General features: G+C 47.3%; 1 protein-coding gene across 3 annotated transcripts in view; it reads left to right on the top strand.

The window, feature by feature from the left end:
- The window catches only part of ATR (ATR serine/threonine kinase), a 1676349-nt gene that overhangs the window by 634741 nt on the left and 1017566 nt on the right, over positions 1 to 24042 (top strand). For all 3 annotated transcript variants that reach the window (XM_069618270.1, XM_069618272.1, XM_069618271.1), the window contains one exon: positions 16745 to 16858. In XM_069618270.1, coding sequence (XP_069474371.1) covers positions 16745 to 16858 — 114 coding nt within the window. The remainder of the gene's footprint in view (positions 1 to 16744; positions 16859 to 24042) is intronic.

The following is a 24042-nucleotide window of genomic DNA, read 5'->3' on the forward strand; positions in this document are numbered from 1 at the left end:
TCATGGTGGTGGTGGCAGCGTATCTCAGGAAAGGGGGGATTCACGTCTACCCCTATCTGGACGATTGGTTGATCAGGGCACGCTCTCTTGAGCAAGTCCTGGATCATTTGTCAGTCACCTGTCACTCCTTTCACAAGCTGGGCTTCTCCCTCAACTTAAAGAAGTCCCACTTGACACCTACCCAGCGGCTCCAGTACATCGGAGCAGTGCTCGACACATCTCTGGGGCAGTGTTCGCCTCCCCAGGTGAGGGCTCATCACATTCTGCAGATGGTGCACAAGTTTCAACATGCCCAGAGTCTCCCGGCGTTCGACTTCTTCAGGTTGCTCGGCCTCATGGCATCCTGCATTCTTCTGGTGCCAGAAGCCAGGTTGCGGATGAGATCTCTGCAATGGGCTCTCAAGCTCCAGTGGTCACAGTCCTCTGGCAGGATGTCGGACCCTGTTCAGGTGCCGCCCTCGGTCGCCCAGGATCTTCTGTGGTGGGCCGTTGAAGGCAATCTGTTGAAGGGGGCTCCATTTTGGCTACCCTGGCCGGAGGTGTCGATCGTGACGGACGCGTCCCTCACGGGATGGGTAGCTCATGCCAACGAGTTGACAGTCATCGGTCGTTGGTCTCCGTCGGAGTCCAGACTCCATATCAGTCTGTTGGAGCTGAGGGCCATCTGGGAATTTCCTCCAAGAGGAGCCTTAGGGGATGCGTTCGTAGTGGAGTTGTCCTTCCCACTGTTGTACGCTTTTCCTCCAGTCCCCGACATTCCGCAATTGCTGCGGAGGTTACGGAGGTTCGGTTCCCGGATGATCCTCATTGCTCCGGGATGGGCCAGGAGAACGTGGTACCCGGACCTTCTAGACATGTCCATCTGCCCTCCACGCCGTCTTCCCTACCGAGACGATCTGCTGTCACGGGAGGGGGGGGTCAGGTTCTCCATCGAGAGGTCAAGTCCCTCAACCTTCATGCTTGACTTCTGAAAGGTTGAGGTTTAAGGATTGTGACCTCCCTGAAGACGTGATGGAGGTGTTGCTTTCAGCCAGAAGGCCCGCAACGAAGTGCCTGTACCGTTGCTGTTGGAGAAAGTTCTGCGACTGGTGCAGGGTTAAGAATGTGGATCCTTTTTCATGTGCCATTCCTGTGGTTCTGTCTTTTTTGCTTTAGTTAGCCCACAAGGGCCTGCAAGTGGGTACCATTAAAGGTTACCTGGCGGCGCTGTCCATGTTTAAGCGCTCGTCTGAGGAGTGTTCTTATTTTAAAATTCCTTTGATTTCTCAGTTTCTCAAAGGGCTCACCTTTCCAGGTGCCCGGTTGGGATTTGAACCTGGTTCTAAAATTCCTAATGGGAGCTCTGTTTGAGCCTTTACATTCTTGTCCTTTGAGACTGCTGACCTTGAAAACTGTATTTTTAGTTGCGGTCACTTCCGCTCGCAGAGTGAGTGAGTTGCAGGCACTTTCCGTTAAGCCACCCTTCACAGTGTTCCATGAGGACAGGGTTGCCCTTGGGTTCGTCCCTCTTTTCTTCCGAGAGTTGTGTCGGAATTTCATTTAAGCCAGAAGGTTGTTCTTCTGGCGTTCTATCCTCCGCCGCATCCTGGTAAGGAAGAGGAGAGGCTTCATAGGTTGGATCCTAGGAGAGCTTTAAGTTTCTACATCTTACGCATGTCCTGGGTCAGAGTGGACGATCAACTCTTTGTAGGATACGCTGGAAGGCGTTTGGGACAAGTTGTTACTAAGCAGACTTTGTCTAGATGGATTATCTTGACAATTTCTGAATGTTACCGCTTGGCGGGTAAGGACCCTACGGTAGGTTTACGGGCCCATTCTACTAGAGGTGTGGCTGCTTCTACTGCTTTGCAGAGGGGTGTTCCCATTTGTAACATTTGTGAAGCAGCCACATGGGCCTCTGTCCATACTTCTGTCAAACACTACTCCTTGGATTCTATCCATGGGCAAGATTTGGCCTTTGGCAAGGCAGTCCTCTATTCTGCGATTTAATTGGGCATTCTAAAATTCTAAATTCTTTCCCACCTCCTTATGTTGGCAATGCTTTGGGAGTCTGTCATAGATGTGGAATACGTTGGAGGAACCAATCCCTTCCAAGAACAAGTTACTGTCTTACCTGGTAATGTTCTTTCGATGGGATATTCCGACGATGTATTCCACATCGCTCCCTCCGAGCCTGCCGCTCTACAGAATTTCTTATGCGATTGCAGCTTTCGTTTCCGCAAGGCTTTCTGTAGTCATTCTGGCATAAGATTGGTGCCACACGTTCTGGGAAAAAACTACAACTGAGGCTACTACGTTGTGCGTCCTACTTATAACATACAGTGACATTGGCTCGACGGAGGCCCTCGAAGACAGCGTACCGACGTCATCGACGCGGGGCGCAGACGCCAACATTTTTCCAATGCAGCACAGCTGTGGTGATTACCTGTCGGTTGAAGGCCAGCTCCACCTCAACATAGACTAGGTTGGCTGGAGATACTTTAGTGAAGATGGGAGAATTGGGGCCTTAGAGTGCTGAAGTGGTGGCAACAGCAGGAGAGATGAGGTGATGGTGCTGTAGAGATCAAAGGTAACAAATAATATTAACTGGGGTGGAGGAGGTGATGGACAAGAATAAGGTAGATAGGTAGGTGATGAGACTAGAGCAGGTGAAGGTGGTGAGATCGGAAGGGAAGGATGAATTGGTAGTGATTAATGAGGCAGAGTGGATAACAGCTAAGAAGTCAGTGGCTAAGGAGGTGGTAGTAAAGGAGCTTGACGGGCACTGAATAGAACAGTCTAAGGTTGCAGAGAGGAGGTAGAAACATTGAAGGTCGACATTTGGCAGGCGGTTGTTCCAGAAAGTAAGTGTCATGCGCTGCATGGGCTGGCGCTGGCGCTTATGGAACGTCTGGAGTGCTGGCGGCCATTGATTGTTCCACCACGTTGTTTCAGTGCTGCTCCGCGGTCTAGTGGTTTTCAAAATGGCTGCCACCAGGAGGTATTTCCTTTCCCTCCTTCCGGTGACCGGCGCATTGCAACCTACTGCGTTGCTTGCTACCTTTGGGTGTAGGTGCTAGTTTTCCTCTGCTCTGTGCGTTCCACGGCTCCTCTCTGTATTTTCTTTCCCTGTTGCCGCTCTCGGTGGCTCTCCCTCTCTCTCTTCCCTCTCTCGCCTGCCTCCTCAGCGGGTTGGCTTCCGTTGTTTCTCTGCTGTACTCTCCCTGTCTTCCCTTTCTCTTTACGGCTTCTTGACGGCAAGTTCGTTCCCTTCTCCCTGCCAGTACGCCCTCACTGGCCTCTCTCTCTCTCTCTCTCTCTCTCTCTCTTTCTCTCTCTCTCCCTCTCCCTCTCCCTCCCCGGCATTTCAGCCCTCCTTGGTGTCCCATCTCCTTCTCCGACGCTTCCCATCAGGTACTGGGTTCCCCTGTCAGATCGCTCCTTGGCTCCCACGCCTACCTTGACTCTTCGGACAACTGTCTCTTGCAAGCCAGCTCCGGGGGCCCATCTCCGGTCCGTCAAGTGCAGCCTGGAGTCTTGTGGTTCATTTCTTCAGTACATCCTCCAGCAAATATCTGGTATTATTAACAACTGTACCCAAGGCTACCAGCGTACTCTTAGGTTTTTTTTGTGCCATGCAGCTTTTTCCCCATGCCAGGGCTGTCCCGGCAGAGGGGTATTCGGGCCGCTAATCCTATAAGCGGCCACAGTGGCTTCCTCCCGTGGCAGGTCTTACTTACACACAAAAAAGGACCCTTCTGGAAGAAGAAGAAAGGGATACCACAAGACATCATCATTTCAGATGAGGAGGAGGTGTTAGGCCATAAGGACTGCATATGGAAACTAAGGGACAGTAACCATATACTATAATGACAGGTCAAACGCGAGGTTCGTTTTCCAAACAAATCTGGGTTTATTCAGAGTTTCTCAGTCGGCCGACTGGGTCTCAACACCTCACGTTGTGTGTTCCCAGACCCAGTGAGATGCGAGAGAGTGAACAGCGCTCAAGCAGCAGTATATATACATCATACATCATAATTTGTTGGAAGCTATTCGATCTGCCCTTGTACATGTCATACAGGCTAGGGTTCAGTGATTGACAATTATGACACGCTCTGACAAATCTTCATTCAGTCTAAACATCAGTTATTCTTGCAAAGGCAGCAGAGACAGTTTTCTGTTATGAGGAACATGGAGCTCTGGCTCGGTAAGGATATCCTGTTCTAAGCAGCGAAACATTCCATACTACGTTATCTGTTTGCTACGGCTCATGAGCTAAGGGTCAGACAGTTCTGAAGCAGAAAATACCATCCCCCATGAAGCAGCACCGCTAGGATCATATCATTCATGTTTAACTGCCTTTTACAACAGTGCTGGCAAGACAGACCGGCACCTGGACTACTGATTAGGCGTGGCTTCTGCTCGGCTTCAAGGATGTTGAGTAGGGAAAACAATGATATGATATGGCATTTGTAACGCGCCTATACACAAGTGTTTCAAGGCGCAAATGTATTTTTGTACAGTCCTGTATTCTTGTCTGCGTTAGTATTTCAGAGTTCAAGCCATGGCCTCACACCGCGTTACAGAAAAAGAAAATGACTGCCATTACACAAAATGGACTCCCTTTGGTTACATTCAGGTTTCTCGGATTACGATGTTTGTCACATGATGCAATTCGCTTCTGGCCAACATATTATACGTTTCATTCGGCTATAAGATTATTTTTCAGTACAACAGAGGGGGAATTGACTGAATTCGAGGAGGAAAACCTCTCTAGTGACAGTAAGAAGCTCAAGGAGAAAGTGGCAACAGCGGAGAATGGTATTGGACATGAGATAGTAGTGAACATTAGGGGTATGACGGGGATGGTAAAATCCAGAGCGAAGAGTGAACAGAGGGAGGTCGTGGTAGCGGCAACGCAGGTTGTAATAGCAGGAGGGAGGCTTGAACAGAAGGAGGTGGCAGTGGAAAGAGGTAATGGTGGAGGTGGCAACATTGGGAAGGAAGAGTTAGCAGAAGGAGATGATAACGTCAGAAGGGAAGAGTGAAAGGGTACTGGTGCTGGCAGGAGGTGAGAGCAGACAGAACGGGGTGGTGCTATTGAAGAATTTGGTCATATCTGAAACCACAACTTGTCTGGAAGGGTAAGGAGGAGAGATGGGTATCAGGGCATGAGAGACTCTGGAGCAATCACATTAGAAGAATAGAGGGGTAGTGAGGAGGTGGGAGAAAAGTAGATGAGATAAGAGTAAAGGTGAGCGAGATAGACCGTTGCCTAGTCACCTAGAATAGGTCACTCTTAGGTAGGCACAGATGGTGGGAGGAGGAACAAGAGCAGCGTAAGGAGGTTATGGCAGGAGAAGATGAGAAGTGTCCTATTCCAATGACCAGCCACTCCACTCAGAACACTATGGGTTTCAATCTCTATCTCTCAAAATGTTGCTGCTACCAAACTGTTTGAAATGTTCCATTGCTTGGACAGGCTGTTGGCTAGACTTAATCTTAGCCATCCCTGCAAGCCTGCTGCTAGAATCTGCCAACTAGAGGGCTTGGGTTCTCTTAAACCTTCAACACCCACAGGGGAAAGTGAAGGAACGCCCTTTGAACTCTACAGACTGGGACAGTTGACTGAGATGTCCTGAAAGCCTAGCTCCCTATTTGCCTTGGGAGACATTTGGGAGGAGAACATCCTGATAGTTTCTTTGTGAAGATGTCAACTTTACATTTAAGTTTGTCCATACATTTACACAGACCCCTAACAAAAATTGTATACAATTATTTGATCTTGGTATCATTGATCCCAAATGTCTGCTATGTGGCAGTCTTTGGAACTATCGCCATCTAACTGCACTTGTCTATTCCACTGAGTCCCATAGAATGCTAAAGGCGTACTAAACACCCCCTTAAGAATCCAAAACTATTTACTTATCTGAACATCTTGTTTTACAATTGTTCCTTGGATAGGGTTGGACTCCTTAAGATTGTTTTACAAGATGTTGGTGTTCCTTATGATTTGATATCGTTGATGATATGTACTTACATCTCCTCCCACCCCAACATGTTATCCTGCTTAACAGTACATTGTATAACTGTCCTTGATCTGAAGTGTAGTTGGTTTCCCCAATTGGCCTCCAGTATGGTGATGTGTATATGTTTATTTAGTTTACCTACCTTGTAATATCCAGTTTCTTATTTCACCTTTATTGTCTAATAATATTTTTGAATCCTGTGTGAGCAATCTATTGCTAGTCAACCAATGCGGATGTTAACTGCACTTTGCACAACTCCCCTGATCATCTCAGTGTGTAAGGCGTGGTGCTGCTCCATCACTCTACCAGTAAGAGTTTGGTGAAACTTGGTGGAAACCCTTTCGGGTCAGAAAAGAGGGGTCCTTCACGACCCCCACTCCACAACTCGTGAAAAACCCTCTTAATAGCTCATAAGCCCTTTTAACTAGTGGCTATTGTGACAGACCTTATTTTGTTTGGAAGACAAACTTTTTATTAATTGTCTAATCAGCTCTTGAAGTGTAATTTGCATGCCTTATAGATTTCACAACCATACAGTTTTTCACAGCGAAAGGTGGTGCAACACACTCACTCCTCCCACTTTTTAGTCCTGTCCACAATGCCCATTGACAAGGAGCTTTGCTTCCCCACCAGCTTTCCTAGGCCATCTTCTGAGGTGAAAGGGTGCTTCCCAGTCTCAAAGCTGGATGTCACATACGGCCTCCCATATCGGGTCGGGCATGTTTTGAAATCATCAATAACCAGGTGGATTATCGTTTGTATTCTTGAGATTGGCTCAGTTGTTCCGGTGCAAGTACCCTTTTGTTGCACTTAATTAAAGTTTACTATGCAGCACAACTTCAGTCCCATTCATGTTGGGGTTAAAAACCCACAAACGTGTAGTAAAGGTACTCTGTAAAGGTACTCTACACTAAGAGAGCTCTAGTGCGTAATGTGTCCTTTTTATTATGTGTGTCAGTTTTCAGCATACATTGTACATATAATCACAGTTGATAGATGAGTGGTGCATTTTATATTCCATATAGTATCAACCTATACATTTCTTGCAGTATTTATTTATGTGTATACAGGTGGAACAATCTTTAGATCACAAAAAAATTACAATAGATACAAAATTGGATTTGATGGGAAGCAGTGAGCCTCTTACATCTAGGTGAATTTGAGGGACATTCTGAGCAGGTTGTGGAGGGGAGTAAATGGAACAGTAGCCAGGGACAGTACAGAAGTGGAAATACATAGATTATGCATTGGCAACGGGATAAACTGGAATGATCATTCAGATTGTGTCCAGTGCTCAGCTAAACAGTATATGTCTGGAATTAGGGCTTTTGCTAAAATAAATTGTGGGTTTACATTGAAGCCTTCAATATAGACATCTGTAAGCTACAATTGGTACCTATTATGACATATGAGGATGGGATGTGGGGACTAAAAGTTGAGAGCGCTATGGACTCTTGATAATATTTGTATCATGAAACTTTTTTTCTGTCCTCAAAATCTCCCAACAGAATACTTACGTGGTCAATTTTGCCTCATTTCAATGGATTTTTATTATAACTAAGATGACCTTGAACTATTATAACAAAATAACCTCAGCTCAATCAAATACCTTTACAAATACATTAACTGCTAGTATGTCAAAAATGTTGAAGCATGGGAAATCTACAATCACCTTTATTGGTTGAAATATCTCCTAGCACCTGACTAAGACCAGGAGGTAGCCGGAATTTTCTGAGCAACAAAACAGACTAGCAGAGATAGGGCCTCATCACATTGTTGGCAGTGAGGTAAAAGTGGCAGTAAAAATGCTGCTAAATCCACTACTAGCACTTTTACTGCACCGCCAAACTACAGCTTTGCTGGTGGGGGTTACCTGATTTACCTCCAGCCAAGAGCTGAAGGTATATCAGGCCCCCAATGGCAAATAAAAGCTGGTATTACTGGCATTCCCTTCCATGGGAAAGACCGCCCTTTCTGGCGGTGGAAACGGTAGGTCAGTTGGCCGGCCCGGCAAACCGGTAATGAGGGCCATAGTGTACGAATAGAATCTCATTGAACTTTCTACAAAAGCGCCTTCTGGTTAATATTGTACCTGTCTCATTCGAACTACCACTTTGTGCTTCAGTTCTCCAATAACAAGATCAGACGTGATTAAGTATATCGTAATTGTAATACATTGCCATCAATGGAGATTAACAAGGCTGTTGATGCCAAAAGATGTTGAGACTTTTAAACATCTTTTACTATATTGCAAGAATGAGATATACGTTGCGTTCCCTTTCCTCCATCCTTGTAGGAGTCCCCCAAAATGGAGACTGTACCATAACCGTCGGCAGTGAAAAATTCCACTTACCCTTTAAATTTAGACCATCGGACAGGGCGTGGCCCTCAGCCTGGGAATGCCCCCCTCAAGGCCCCTCCCTCTGGCGCCTCACCTCATTTCTTTTTTTGTCACGGACGGTGTCGGACCTGGCAGCTAGGTGCTGAAACTTTAACTTTCTGCTTCCTCCCTGTTATTCTTTTTATTTTCAATCTTCTTCACCTCCCTTTGTTGCCTCACCTCCCCCGGCGCACATCGGCTGCCGGAGTATTTGTAAGATGCGCCACCTGCGAACAATTGTCCCCTCGTCTGGTGCCCCCATGCGCTCTGTCTTGAGTGCCTGCGGCCCGACCAGCGCCGAGACATCGCTCTCGGTCACAGGGCATTGAAGAATCGTCCGTCACGATGGAGGGAGATCTTTCACATTTCTCCTTCTGGCATCCCACCCCGCAGGTCACCATCACCACGGACTCCTCGCTCGAGGGCTGGGGAGCCACCCTGGACGATCTCTCAGTCCATGGCACCTGGAATACCACATCAATTGGGTGGAGCTGAACGCCATCTGGCTAGCACTCAGAGCATTCCTTCTACTTCTCAGAGGCAAGGTTGTCCTCATCCAGACAGACAACTCGACCAGCATGTACTATGTCAATAAGCAGGGAGGCACCAGATCCCCTCCACTGTGCAGACTGGCAATCAGCATGTGGGAGTGGGCCCTGGAAAACGACATCTACGTCTCGACAGTCCACCTTCCGGGGGATTCCAACCTCGAGGCAGACTGGCTCAGCAGGTTGGGAGCAACTAAACGACCTAGTTATTCAGGAGATCTTCAACAGATGGGTTCTCCCCCAGGTGGATCTCTTTGCCACCTGGCACAACAAGAAGTGCCCTCAGTTCGCCTCCTGGCGGGGACAGGGCCCCGGATCCCTGGGCAATGCATTTCGGATTCAGTGGAACGGCATGACCGCCTATGCCTTCCCGCCCACTCTGCTGATTCACAGAGTGATTTGTAAGATCAAGGAGTCTCGCCAGTTCAACATTATTCTAATAGCTCCATGGTGGCTGGCCAGGCCATGGTTCTCGGAGATGCCACTGATTCAACTTCCGACGGGCCCAGCACATCTTCTGGCGCAGCAGGGGGTGCAGGGTCATCTACCCCGCGCCACAGAAACTAGCCCTCACAGCGTGGTTCATGAGCAGGTAAAGCTAAGGCACCTCAGCCTCTCACAGGCTAATCTGGAAATCCTACATATCTCCAGGAGCAAGACTACCAGGGCCCAGTATAAAATTAAATGGACCAGGTTCTGCCACTGGGCAGACTCCAAGGAAATTGACCCCCTGGCATGTGATTGGATGACATGCTCTCCTTCTCGGCGTACCTCGCCCACTCTGACGTGCAGGTGGACACCTGCCGCACTTACCTCGCACCCATTGGGGCTTACAGGAATTCAGAGGAGGGGGTCTTCTCCTCCAATCCGATCGTCAAGAAACATTTGATCGGGCTCGCAAGGCTCTACCCGCCCATCAAGAGGCCACACCCTGTGTGGGACCTGAACATAGTCTTGGGCTCCCTGGCGCACAAACCGTTTGAGCCTATGGCGTCCGCGGACAGCAGGCTTGTCACCATTAAGACGGCCTTACTAGTAGGCCTCACCTCGGCTCGCAGAGTCAGAGAAATACAGGTGCCGTTTGCCTCAGAACCATATACTACCTTTCACAGGGACAAAGTAGTCCTGCGGACACACCTAGCATTTCTGCCTAATGTGCCGACTTCTTTCCATTTGAACGAGGAAATAGTCCTTCCTAGGTTTTTTTCAGATCCTAAGGATGAGGGACAGAGAGTTCTGCACTGCCTGGATGTCAGGCGGGTCCTGAAATTCTACCTCGACAGGACCAAGGGCTTCTGCAAATCAGACGCCCTCTTTGTCACTTTTGGAGGTGCAAGATCAGTGTCATGAGCACTGCTCCCGAGAAGCCAGGTCAAGCACAGCATCCCCGGAAGCAGGCTCACGACCCTCGTCCCCGGCTCCAGCAAACCCCTATTGGGGCCATTTGGACCATGTCCTGGCGCCTTTGGCGCCGGGCTCATAAAGAACCTCAGTCCCGGCGCCAGGGGCGCCGGGCTCATAATTCTTGCAAAGGTGCTTGGGTGGACCTACCTGTAGCAGACCATGCTGCATACTCACCTTTGCAAATGCTGGCAGGATGAAGTCCCCAGCCTTCTGCTGGGAGGAACTATTCCCTGAACTGGGACTACTTTCTTACCTGGGTGGGGCTGGTGCCACTCCTTAGCTCTGGAACACAGGAACTCTTTTACCTGGGCGAGGCTGAGGAAGAAGACACCCAATCACTCCAACACTATTTAAATCGCACCCGATTGGGAAAACGTGCTTCGCGTTATTCTGCATCTGCAGCAGGACGCTCACCGAGTCAGCTCCAGCATTCCAGTGACATCTCCAGCTTCAGCTCAGCAACCTGTGGAAGAAAGACACGAGAACTATACTTACCATCCAGGAATCCAGACACCGGCAGAACCTGCAAGCAAAAGAAACATAAGGTTAGAAAGTTGCAACACGTTCGCAGCCGCGCTCGCTTACCTGATCCATCTGTGCTTTCACGGATTCTTTGCGGCCTTCTCTTCAGCAGCCTAACGGCACCTGTAAAGACAAAGAACATTGTTAAGTAGGAATCGGGTGAAGGCGGCCGCATTTACTTTTCTTACCTGCTTTTGTGCGCGTATTAGGATCTCTTCAACCGCAGCAGCCCGGCAACTGAAAACAATTATTTAAGTGCCATTAAAGACTGCAAGAAAGCCTAACACTTACGTGTTTCCCCACGTGCATCCGCGACTGGGAAAACGCCCGCAAGGTCCCGACACCTGCAAATAAGAAAAGAACATTGTTAGAGGTGCTATAATAAGGTCACAGACCATTATACTCACGTACTTCGCACGTGCAACGGCAACGGACGAACAACGCCCGCAACATCTAAAGACCTGAAAACAGAAAACAAGGGACATTATTGAGGTGTCATTGAAATTCCCATACCTACGTACAACCGCACGTGTCGCGATCTCAGTGACCACGCCCTCAGCATCCAGGCACCTGAAAAAGACAATGCAAAGACTTCATTAAAGGTGCCCATCTCTTCAAGACTATAAACTCTTTATACCTACTGGCATCCGCTCGTGCAGTAACGGCGGCATCACCTTTTGGCATCTCAGCACCTGTGCCACTTCTAAGGCCACAAAAGACTTTTAGGACCTTTAGTGACGTAACTGGAACCCACGCACCCCTGCATAAGTCGCAGGATGGAGAGCCCAGCATTTATACGCCTAAGGTGAGAGCTCACCAGGACATTGGACTTTCTGAGAGTTGGCGATTAGTGAGGAGGAAGTCCAGCCAAACGGTCACTAACCCTTTTTTCTTCCGCCTGCAGAAACCTTACCCTGCAAGCCAGACGGTCAATAAGAGGAAGCCCAGTCCAGAGAGTCATCCGAGCTCTACGCTTCTCAATTGAAGAGACTATAACAGTTCAGCCGGGACCAGCGCCTCCGTGGGAATCAGGGGAGCGTTACAATCAGGCCTCTAAGGCCGACATATCCCGCTGGATGGTCTCATCCTTCAAAGAAGCATACGAGGGCCAGCACAAGCCGCTCCCGGTGAAAAATGCACGCCCACGCAGTCGGGGCCAAGGCAACAACCATCACATTCCAGCGCCATGTCCCTTGGCAACTCATAAGCAGGGCGGCCACTTGGGCCACTCCCTCGGCTTTCTGCAAGCATTACTGTTTGGATGCCGGCTCTAGATCTGATGCGGCTTTCAGAAAGGTGGTTCTCAGGAACATATTTGCTTAAGGAGGGTCTCCTCTCCACCCTGGGGCTACATTCAGTTGTAATCGCCCATGCAGCATGGAGGAAACGGGACGGACGTAGTGACTAATCTGCTTTCCTCCATATGTCCCACCATCCTCCCCTCCCGACCCCCCCTAATAATACTGGTGTCATTAGGCAATGTTAAATCTATTGTCGATGCATCAATGGGGACTGAGGTGTGGCGCCGGAGGGTGGAGTCAGGGCACCGCATGCTCCCAGGCCGCACCCCCGTGCGCCTCTAAATTTAAAGGGGAAGAAGGTTTTTTTCTGGTGATAGAAGGTTCTGTCTCCCGTCCCTTGGAAGGGACACCCATGCAGTATGGAAGAACGGGGACTAAGGACTAAGAGTATGTTAGTCACTATGGTGAGTAACTTATAATTTCTGCTCCACAAGGAAGTCCTACAGGTGACGAGAAAGGTCTGGGAGAAGCCTAAGGCCAATGCCCAGAAGAACAAGAAGTTGCACAGCAGGTTCATGCTTTTGGAGTTGGAGCCAGCCCTCCTGGCCTGCCACCCCAGCTTCACTCTTCAGTGGTGGTGGCGGCCTCACTGTATTCTACACCATCGTCTTCATAATTTTCCTCCATGGGAGCCACCTCTAGTTGTCTGTTCAAAGAGGACAAGGTCCTTGAGTCTTAGGCAAACGCTGCTATGTCATCTCAGGGCTGCATTTGTGGAAGGCTAACGCTGACGACCCTCCTTGCCATGTCAAATCAGAGGCTGTGGTGCAAGCTCGCAGAGTTCCTGCGTGATCTCCCTCTAGAGGGGCAGGCCTCTTTTAAGGTCGGTCTGGCGGGAGCCCGGACCTTGCCACAGCCAGCAGAGGTATGTGCCTGGGGGTCCAGATGAGACAGATGACATGGATGCATGCCACTAAATTCTCAGCAGATGTGTAAGAGCGGATCCTGGATCTTCCCTTTGAAGGGCTCCAACCTTTTTCATTTGTCCACTGATGACAAGTTGACAAAGAAGAAGACCTCTACACAGACCTCCAAGTCCTTGGCATTAGTATGAGCCGGGGCAGAAGTCCTTCTCTCGGTCACAGGGCAGGACCAGCTTCAAGTCCAGAGCTTTCACCAACTTCAAGGGATTTCAAGACCGTGTTGCACGGAGGCTTGACAGGTCGCCCAGTGACCCCAGGCAGAAGCAGCAGAGGACTTTACATGTTTTTCCGCTTCCCCTCCTCTGCTCCTGTCTCTTGATGCCAAGAAGCAGCGAAGCATCGGTCAGGGAACACAGCTCGCCTGTAGTGGGCCGGCTGGCTCTCTACCAGGGCATCTGGAAGCGTTATTTCCAGAGTCCTTGGATCTTTTCTATAGTCTCCACAGACTTTAGTCTTCCTCTTCCTTTTCATATACCATCCTCTCCTCCTCTACATCAGATAGGGTCCCCGGCTCTTGTACCGGGGGATCGTTTCTCTTATGCAGGCAGTGGAGTCGGTTCGTCAGTCGGACAGGGGATACGGCTTCTACTCCAGGATTTTTGCAGTACCCAGGAACAACCAGGCTGGCCTGAAGATAGTCCTAGGCCTGTCATTTCTCATCCTGTCTTTACTGCTTGAACGCTTCAAGAGGATTACTCCCACACACATAGCAGAGTCTTTCTGCGCAGGGGACTGGATATGTTCCCTAGACCTCAAGGATGCGTACCTTCATGCCCCAATCTACTAGCCACATTGGACATTTCTGCAGTTCACAACTTCCAATACCGAGGTGCTGCTTTTCGGCTTCAATTGGCTCCTCGTGTGTTCACGAAGCAGATGAATGCGGTGACTGTTCTTCTCCACCTGGAGGGCCACCACCTATACCCTTATCTGGACTATAGGCTGGTCAGGGCCAGCTCGCTGGGACGGCAGTGCACTCCTGCCATCCACTGGCGGATGTTCTTCTTCATCACCTGGGCTTTTCCTTCAACCAGCAGAAGTCGCACCTGACTCCCACCCAGGATCTGCTTTTCCTATGAGTACTCTGGAACAGGATGGTGCAGCAGATGTTCCCCACGCCCGAGAGGCTCCTTTCCCTCCGCAAGGCAACAGGGCACTTTCTAGCCAACTCGACCACCTCGGCATGGTGGTCCCAGCACCTTCTGGTGCTGATGGCATCTTGCATGCTCACGGTTGAGCACGACTGCCTCAAGATGTGATGTCTCCAGCTCCACCTAGCGGCCAATTGGGACCAGGAGACGCGGTTTCAGTCGGACACGATCCCAATACACCTGCTCCTCCTCCCGGACCTTTGCTGGTGATTGGTGGATGGCAATGTGGCAGTGGGAGCCCCCTTTATGCAGCTGGAGCCGGCTTTGGTGGTGACGATGGAATCCTCGCTTTTGGACAGCGGGGCTACACCATTCATGGTGCATGGTCCAGGGCGGAGTCCCCCTTGCATATCAATCTGCTGGAACTCAGAACAATGCGCCTGGCGCACAAGGCTTTTCTGCCTCTCATCGGAGACACCGGTTCTGGTCAGGACCGACAATTCCACAACAATGTTTTACCTGAACAAGCAAGGTGACAACCGCCCCGGCCCCCGCCAGCGGCAGTGTCGTTCTGGGAATGGGCCCTTGTGGAGGGTATTTGCATTTCCTTGGTCCACCGCCCGCGGGACAGCATGCGGAAGCAGACCAGCTCAGCCACTTGGGATTCAATTACAAATCAACTCCTGTTGCCACTGTTCGAGAGATGGGGGTTTCCAGATCTGGATTGATTTGCATCCCCTCTGAATTCCAAGTGCCCCTGGTTTGCCTCTTGGGCGGGCTGGGGCCAGGGGTCTCTAGGGTATGCGTTTCAGCTCTGCTGGCAGGGACGCAGTTGCTATGCATTTCCTCCTCCACCATTGCTCCCATGGACCCTCCACAAATTCTGGGCGTCGGTGGGCTGCAGCCTCATCCTGATCGCTCTGCACTGGCCGTCGAGGGCTTGGTTCTCGGATCTACTGCAGTTGTGCTCCCAGGGACTGGTCCGCCTTCAGATCCCCAGCAGGGGCTTTCTGGTGCAGCAGGGGAGGGCGGTGCAGCTCCCAGGCCCGGCTAGCCCTACCAGCCTGGTTCCTGACCAGCTGAAACTTCACCATGAGACATCATTCAGGAGGCTGTCTACAAGGGCCCACTACAAGAGCAAGTGGATGAGATGTTGCCACTGGGCTTGTGACAAGGGGCTTGACCCCCTTACCTGCTCCCTGTGTTATGTGCTGGCTTTTTCCACACATATGGCTCTTTCCAGCGTTCATGTAGATACCTGCCGCACCTATCTGGTGGCCATTGGGGCCTACAAATATTCTCCAGAGCACATCATTTCAGCAGCCAACCTGTTCGTTAAAGCCCACCTCAAGCGGTTGTCCAGACTTTTTCCTCGGGTGCACAGGCCTCATCCGGTCTGGGACCTCAACATGGTTCTTGCAGCCTTACAGCGCAAGCCCTTTGAGCTGATGGTATCGGTAGTCATCAGGCTGGTGTCACTGAATACAGGGCAATTGGTGGCGATCCTTTCTGCTGCAGGGTGTGCAAGCTGCAGGCACTGTTAACTTGCAAGCCTTTCACCACGACAGGATAATCTTGCGCACTCATCCTAACTTTTTGCCCAAGGTGGTCACTCCGTTCCATTTGAATCAGGAATTCTGCCTGCCAGTGTTCTTTCCTAACCCTCAGACCTCAAGAGAAGTCCTCAGGTTTTACCTTTCTTTGCCAAAATCCTTCAGGAAGTCCTTAGTCCCCTTTCCTCCATACATCCCACCCACCTTCGCCCGCTTGTATGCCAGGGGCTAAAATATTCAGTATAGCCAGGTATTAATGTATCAAATGTGTTTAAAAAGGGGAAAGCGGTCAGGTGCCAGAGGGCGGGGGTTGGGGGGCGTTCCCACATGTAGTCTCGCATGCTGGACTAAATTTAAAGGGGAGGCTACATTTTTCGCTGTTGTGGGATGCCCACAGGAATGGAGGATAGGGAACTGAGGATTATGAGTACTGTAGTCACTACAATGAGTAACTTTATTTGGATAATTGTACTAAAGAAATGATCTGGGCTAAAACTATGGAGAGGAATGACTGTTACATAACTCATTGTGTTATTAGATTATGGCATGTATTGGGCAAGTTATTAGTTATTTTACTACTTCATGTTATCGCTATGATTAATTCTATAGCTGTATTGTACCAAAATATATTACAAATGCACATATAATCACCGTTGATAGATGGGTGGCACATTTGAACTGTGAATTTCCACAGAAATGAACCCCTTTCTATCACTCTATCTGGTGGTTGTTGGAGAACTACTGACAGGTCACACTTAGAGTTAATTGGAGGACTTGCGGCACAGGCATGACAAGTACCAACAGGCATAAACCTCCACATTTAATGATTAGTTGTTCCTACCATTGATCTTACATTAACATTAAAGTATTTAGTAGTTTGAACATGGGTTGGGTTCTTTGTGCGAGTTGGTCATTGAGCATTTAACAACACTCCTAAGCATTGATCATGTTTTGTTAACTTTGGTAGTCATGGTTCATTATTCCACTTCTTTGTTTTTCATCTTTTCTGTTCAGACTGGAGTGGAAGATCCAAACTTTGCTTACGAGCTGCTGATGGAGTTAACTCGAGCCTTTCTCGCCTATGCCGATAACGTTCGTGCCCAAGATTCTGCTGCATATGCAATTCAGGTATGTACAAATCTCAGTTGCCAGTTTCTACTTTACCCATCTAGTCAGCTTCATTCTATTTTTGAAGCAAAAAAGCATCAGCAAACTACAAATCCTAGCAGCACCTGGGCTTTTCTGTAGTTTACTTTCAAGCATCACATGGTATTATCTGACCAATCTTAACCAGTCTAATCCTGTTAGGTGATATCCTGTATCTATCCCGTTCTCTCCATCTCATCCTCTTGAATGTAAACAAAACAGCCACATACAAATCTCAGAATCCCAGAAGCCACAAAGGTTGCCTGCAGAAATAACTAATCCAAGAATACCAGAAACTCTGGGTAAAAGCATTGATCAGAGGCAGATCCATGCCCAGGCAGGAGAGCCAAAGTCGAAAACAGCCCAGGACGACTGGTGAGCAGGCGTGTGAGCTGGACATCTTCTGCTGAGAACCAATGAAGGAGGCACCTAGTCAGTGACGGGTGGGAGACAAATGTCCAACCACACAAATCCATATAATACTGAACAGCACATAAACATGCAAGTACATTTTGTTGTGATTGTGAGGGATAATTCTTGCCTCTGTGTCTTCAAGCCTATCTATTATATATATCCAGTGAAAAGAACTTGGTTAAGAGAAAATCAAGACAAACCAACTTATTGTAATATATTATGTAATCTTAAGTGGATGTGGTAGGAGGCGAACATCTTAACTCTCAGTAACCCTTCTAGGGGTCACCCTTGATGTCAGATGGAAGAAGCCAAAAGGCCCCCAAATTTGGCCAAGACTTTAAGAGACGCTACTCCCTCAATGAGTGTTGAACACACTTTCTCTGGATGTTGTGGTCTTCCTTTGTGAGAGTTGCAGAGACGCTGAGGTTGTATATATTTGGAATTCCAGAAACACTTTGCCAAACGGGATGGGACTGTCATCATAGCTGACTTTACTAATCCGCCAAGACATCTTTCTAAAAAAGAATCAAATCCACATATTCCACAGAGCAGAAAAAATGTCCAAAATATTTCAATTGAGCGGGTTGCAGGGAAGGACAATTCACACCTAGGTACCTGATCATTTCTACCTCATTCTCAGTAACACAAAATCTACATTTGATCTCTATTCCCATATTTTAAGATTATTTCATTAGACTGGTTGGGGTTCCATTGAAACTTCAGAAATTAATTTATCGACCGACTAGGCTAAATAGATGGAAATGGTGCTAATATTCCCTGTTTCTTATGTACCGTCACTAGATGTACTAAGGATGGGTAACCATGCATTTTGTCAATGGTATTAATCCAATCCCATAATCTTAAATGTTTCTTCGTGCTATCCAGTCTAAATTGAAGCCCCTTACGGCTAGACCCAATCTACTGGAGAAAACTATCACATATGTTGTCCAATTAGTTCAATATACTGGATGTACCCGCCTCGTGGTGACTGTTCATGACCTCAAAGACATCACAGTAAAGAGTATTCACCTCTGCAATTAGGATTTTCTGAAATAAAGTATGGAAATTCCAAATCCCCCTACATCTGAGGGATTGAATACCCAATTCATATTTTATGGCGACACCAGGAAAATAATTTGGCACATTCTGCATTTTCCTCCAGATTAATGCCTCAAAATCTGGCAACAAGTTCAAAGTTGAATGGTCATAGAGCTCTATACCATAAATCAAATTTGGGACTATTTTGCCTTGGTGAAATGTAAGGCTGGAAATATTGAGAATTTGCCATATTTCCCACAAACTTGGTAATCTGGTTTGCCAAACCAGTTGTTTCTATAGAAGATACTCTTTAATGGTGGCCTTACTGGGCTTTGCAAATATTGGAAAACCCAAATAAATGAGGTAATCCACTGTCTCCAGCTTTTGTTTGTCATACCACCAAGAGGGCAACCTGTCCTTTCTCTTTCTCGTAAATCGAATAACCTTTGTCCTGTTAGAATTAATAGAGAAGTCGTTTTTGGGCATATAAACCAAATGCGTCAATCAACATTTGAAGGCCCTGGAGAGTCAGATCGAACAATAAGAAATCGCCGGCGTAGGAAAGCCACGTTAATCTTTTTTATTCAACTTCTGTGAAGCGAAAACTGATTTCGCCAGTTTTTCTCCCTCATCTGAGATGTATACATTAAAAATACAGTGAGCTAAAATGCATCCTGGTCTGACTCCAGTGAAGGTTGGAATAGTTCTGTTCTATTTTCCATTATGATTCAGCCTGACCTTTATATTCGTATTCTCATGCAGAACTACAATCAGTCTCATCAGACCTCCCGGTATATTCCAGCGGGCCAACTTAGGCGATAAAAGGTTTCTATTGACCTTAATAAACCCTGCCGTTACATCTATACTTGCCACATATGTGGTATTCATCTTCCTGCTAAAGGCAGGTTTTAGGACGTAACCCCGAAGTAGACCATTCAGATTAGTGCAATGATACAAAAGCCGGACTGCCACTTCTGCATGCACCTGCCCGCCCCGCCCATCAATTGAACCGTTCAGTGGGTACGACCAAGGGACTCTAGGCATTTTAACCATCTCTTTCCCTATTTTGTTTTTGTGACGGGAGGACACTTCTTCTGCCATCACCCAAGTGTCCCTCAGACAAGCAGGAGGTAAGGTCACCTGCCAAAACTATTGAGCCGGCTTCCATATTGGTTGACCAGCCCGATATGCATTCTGTCAAGAGTTTTATAGTGTGCAGTCTAATTTACACACCAATTAGTGGCAATAGATATTCAATAACAGCATCCTCCTATTAACTCCATTTGTCATAATAGTTACTTGTGGGTAAAGGAATCTTGGCTGCTCATTTATTTGGTGATCAACACTGATCCCAGAGCTACTTTTAATCAGGGTTACGAGACCTCCCGATCGTCTCCCCCTTTGTCCTTTGATGACCGAATGGAACAATGCAAAATACCCTTCCACTACAGGTGCATCCGTCAACCAACTTTCTTGGATGAAAACAATACTGTTGCAAAGCTTTCCCTAAAATAGGATTAGTAAATACATGGCAGTTTCCACAACTATTCCAGGATGATATTGATAATTTAATTGAGTTGCTACAAATGTCTCGCACAGGGTTGCCCATTAATGGCTCCTGCCACCCACGGCCAATCTTTCATATCACTGAGTGTTCTTCCATCCCCTTCTTGTGCTTGCCTATTTCGATGCTCTTCTCTATCCTGTAAACCTCTTAACTTGTTCTTCGTTCCTACCTTCCTTGAGTAAAATCTTGAGCCGTTACTGAGCTCAGCTTGATAATCCATTTGAGAGAGCTCATACCACAGGTGACATAACAAAGGTAATTCTCTTAATATACGGTCAAACATGATTTTAGAAAAAAGGACACTGTGGCCACATCTGTTCTTTCAGTGTAGAAAAAGTCAACTCTTTGTAAATCTTTAGTCGAGGTAGCCCTTAGGCAGGGAATCTTTGCTAACAGAATAAGAATGCCGGACCTGTTTAAGAATATGCGTCTATTTTCAGTGAAATGCACTCAACCTTCAATTTCCAACTTATCTGATTACTATTAACGTAACTAACAGATATTTTGCTTCGAACTTAATGCCAATTAAATTGCAGGTTGGAAGGAAGGTTCTCCTCCTTGATGGCCCAAACGTCTGGACCTCTAGCACCCCGCAATAAACAGGCTGTAGGGTTTCCTATTTGTTTAACGGCATTCTGTATCAGATTTCTTGACTCACAGGGTCTTTTGTTCAACTCACCCAATAATTGGGGAAACCCTGCAACATCTGTTTGCAGTTTCCTTTCACAGGAGACACTCCAGCTCATTAAGAAACCTTTCATTGCCATTATCCATATTCAGAGGTTGCATTCCTTCACCAAAGAAAATATTATCTAAATGTGATCCCCAATTAACTGTTTTTATAGCTACCACATTTTCCCTCCCAATCAGAGTTTCACCACCTCTTCCCTTTATTCAGTCATCCCTCTTGAGTTCAAAAGAATCCATATTACACTGGGTTTGTTTTTCTGTGATTGAGTCTGTTTGCATACCCGAATCCATTTTGCCCGTTCTTATGCTCATTGTAGAGAAAACATCAACCAATCTTATATCTGGACCCAAAGTGGATAACTTTTTCCTAATTTCCACCCCTACCTAGTCCATTAATATGGCCTTGTGGGTCACTATTGTCTGGAATTTGCGCTTTTGTTGCAGGAACAGTCAAAGATTAAAAACATTACTTTGAGTTTGCATTGGAGATCTTTAGTTTTACATGTTTCGTTTTTTTGTTGCTGTATTCCTTTTCCTTTTTCCTGGCTTTTGTTTAAAAAAAAAAGGTAGGGGTTACAAACCGGGGACTTCCACTCCATCTCTCTCGCCCACTATAAAAACATCCTCTGTTATAAACGGTGTTTGACCCACTATTGGAGCTTAATTGATGTTTTGCAGGACATTATTTGATACAACGTAACTGCACCATTTGTTACAGTAATAGCCCTTGCTCCCTGCAGAGTCATGTTCCTATCATTTAGCTTAGCCAACATGAAATGTAACAGAGAAGAATGTGTTTTAGAATCATGCTGCAAGCTCTGAAATAATGACAGTAAAGATCTCAGCACTTGGTTTAACTCGAATAGCATTGGTTATGTTGCTTCTGCTACTTTTGATCAATACGATTGATCATAGAAGATAAGCGTTTATGTTGTTTTCGGGCCTGAGTGGAGAAATATGAGGTAATAGTGGAATCCGAGTCAGTATCAGCAGCTTCCGAAAAGATTGATGGAGTATTTAAAAATAAATCTTCAGCCCCATTTGCCCCTATGGCTCTGGGCAAACTAACCAGTGTCTTGCAGTGTTCCCAACCCATGGCACTTTGCTACAATGAAGCTTCCTCTCTGCAACAACCTCCCTCACACTGCATACCTTCCTCCAGCGCTCCTCCGTGCTCACCCGCTGGCAGGGCTGCTGCTTCTCGGCACAACCGTGGCTCCGGTAGCTATGCTGCTGCTGCCAGTACTCCGGTCCTCCCACCGGGCCTGCTGTGTCTCTTCTGGCCTCACGTCATGTCGGTGTGTAGTTGCAAGTGACTGCCTGGAAATGCCTGCCTTCTCCAGCATTGTCCTTTTCCATACTGCTGCTGTCGCCGGTCCTGCCTCTCGCTCTCTGGCTCTTCTTCCTTTTTGAATGTGGACACCATTTTTGAATTTATCCCGCGCACTTGTACTGCATCAAAAGAATTAGTCCACACAGTTAACTTTGTGTTTCTTTCAGTCTGCATTAACTCCTTCCTCCTCCTCCTCTCAGTATTGAGGCTTTATGGGAGTTCGAGTCCATAGAGTTTCTAGGATTCCCAAAGTGATATTGTTTAGTATTTCTATTTAGAAAACTATTAGAGCCATGAGATGTTAACTGTGTTTTATGTGTGCAGGAAGTATGAATGGACTTCTGTCTAGAGTGATTTACAGGAATGGAGTTCTGTATTTTAAAAGGTGAGGAATTTGTATGGCGACGACAAGCTATCAAAAATTAGGGAATAAGAGGTCTTCTTCCCCAGAAAGGGAAGAATACCGCGTCCCTCCTGATGGGGTCACCACCTTCGCCCAACAGCCATCTCCCCCATGCGATCCGCCCTCATGGTAACACCCCCAGGGTCAGGATGAGGTAGCTCATCCTGGCCACACTGGAGGAGATGCTTGGAGGGGAATTTGTGATGACTCAATAGAAATCATCAGAGGCCAGACGAGCGACCCATCCCCTCCTTGCCATGTCTGGCCGTGCCAAAATATCTAGCAAGGGAATAACTCTGGTTAAAGGCTTGTGCCTTTTCGATAATAAAATGTGTCAATAGCTTCATGGATAAGCTACTTGTAAAAGGTGTCCTCAAAAGGCCTGAAGCCACTGGGCCTACTAGGGTACCCTTCTTCCAATAAGTGGAGATAGAGCAGTTGGCGTTACCCAAGAGGCAAACTGCTCCCTGAGCCCAGCTGCCAACATTTTGGGGTCCACTGGGATGCCAGTATCCACCACTCTCTCCACTAGGTCTATGATTTTGGCAGTGCACCAACAATATCCAAGAGTATATCCTGGCAAGCACACCAGAAGTGAATTATCTCTTTTCTGGGATCATACTTTTTTTTAGCCTGATTGTCTACAGTGACCTCAATGGTGTTATCAGGGTTCTGGGTGCTTGTTTTTCCACAGGATGTGGCGCTGGCCCCGCAGGCCCTCCAGAATGAAACTACTCTACTCTCAGCTACACTCACATGACACGTTGAAGGGAAAGGGGTTTGTGATCTAATAATAAAATCAGACACTCTTTTTGCTTCGAAACATCTGTAGAATGATGTTAAGATGGATTTCCAAAATCAACCCTGGAGGTGGATTTTGGGAGACCAACCTATTATGTTGAACTGGGAAGACACTGAAGTCTAGCCAAACCCAATCAAGGTATATAGCAGAGTGGCAAGTGTGAGCAGCCAGAAATGAGAGTCGGACACAAGGGGTTCATGGTTTTGGTAAAAAACCTTTATTAAGTAAAAGGTGGTGGTGAAATGCTTTTCTGTCCCTGCACTAGAGGTGTTTCTCTTCTTGAAACCAAAACTAAGGGGTCTGTCGATGTCAGAATGTCCAAACCAAAACCGTCCCGTGTCCAAATTACTATTCTGGCCCTTACACTTTAATAAAATAAATTGTATGGTGGAAAGGGTAATATCTTTGGCCTTGAGTGAGTAACAAATGTTTAAAATTAAAAATCCATAACTCTTACGCAAATGTTCCTGGAGAATATAGTTCCTTGATCGAGAGGGTGATTCCCTTCCCCTGGATTCTTTTTCCATCTGTTGTATATTCAAAAGATATCAGTTCCTAAAGCATCTCTCCCTTCACAGCACAACTGTTATATAGAACAAGGGTTTTTCTCCAGTATGTATTGCATACACTCACAGAGTAGTAAGTCTTCTGTTTTCCCATTCAACAAAACGCCTATTCGATCTGTGTCTTTTCAACATTTCTCTTGCTTTCTCACTGTTTATTTGCATGCAGCGTGGCTCCCCATATTGCCCGTTGTCCATATCGCCCTTTCGGGGACTCATCGGTTCCTTCTGGCGTATTTCCATCTAACCGCCGCAAATTGGTGCCAGGAGATTAGGGTCTCTTCTCGTCTTGGACAAACTTGCTTTTTGGTTTCTTTGCCTCCTGTTGTCTCATCTGTGTATTTCTGTTCTGCGTT

The sequence above is a fragment of the Ambystoma mexicanum genome, chromosome 10 (genome assembly GCF_040938575.1).
Source record: "Ambystoma mexicanum isolate Mex_15411 chromosome 10, UKY_AmexF1_1, whole genome shotgun sequence".
Classification (NCBI taxonomy): domain Eukaryota; kingdom Metazoa; phylum Chordata; class Amphibia; order Caudata; family Ambystomatidae; genus Ambystoma; species Ambystoma mexicanum.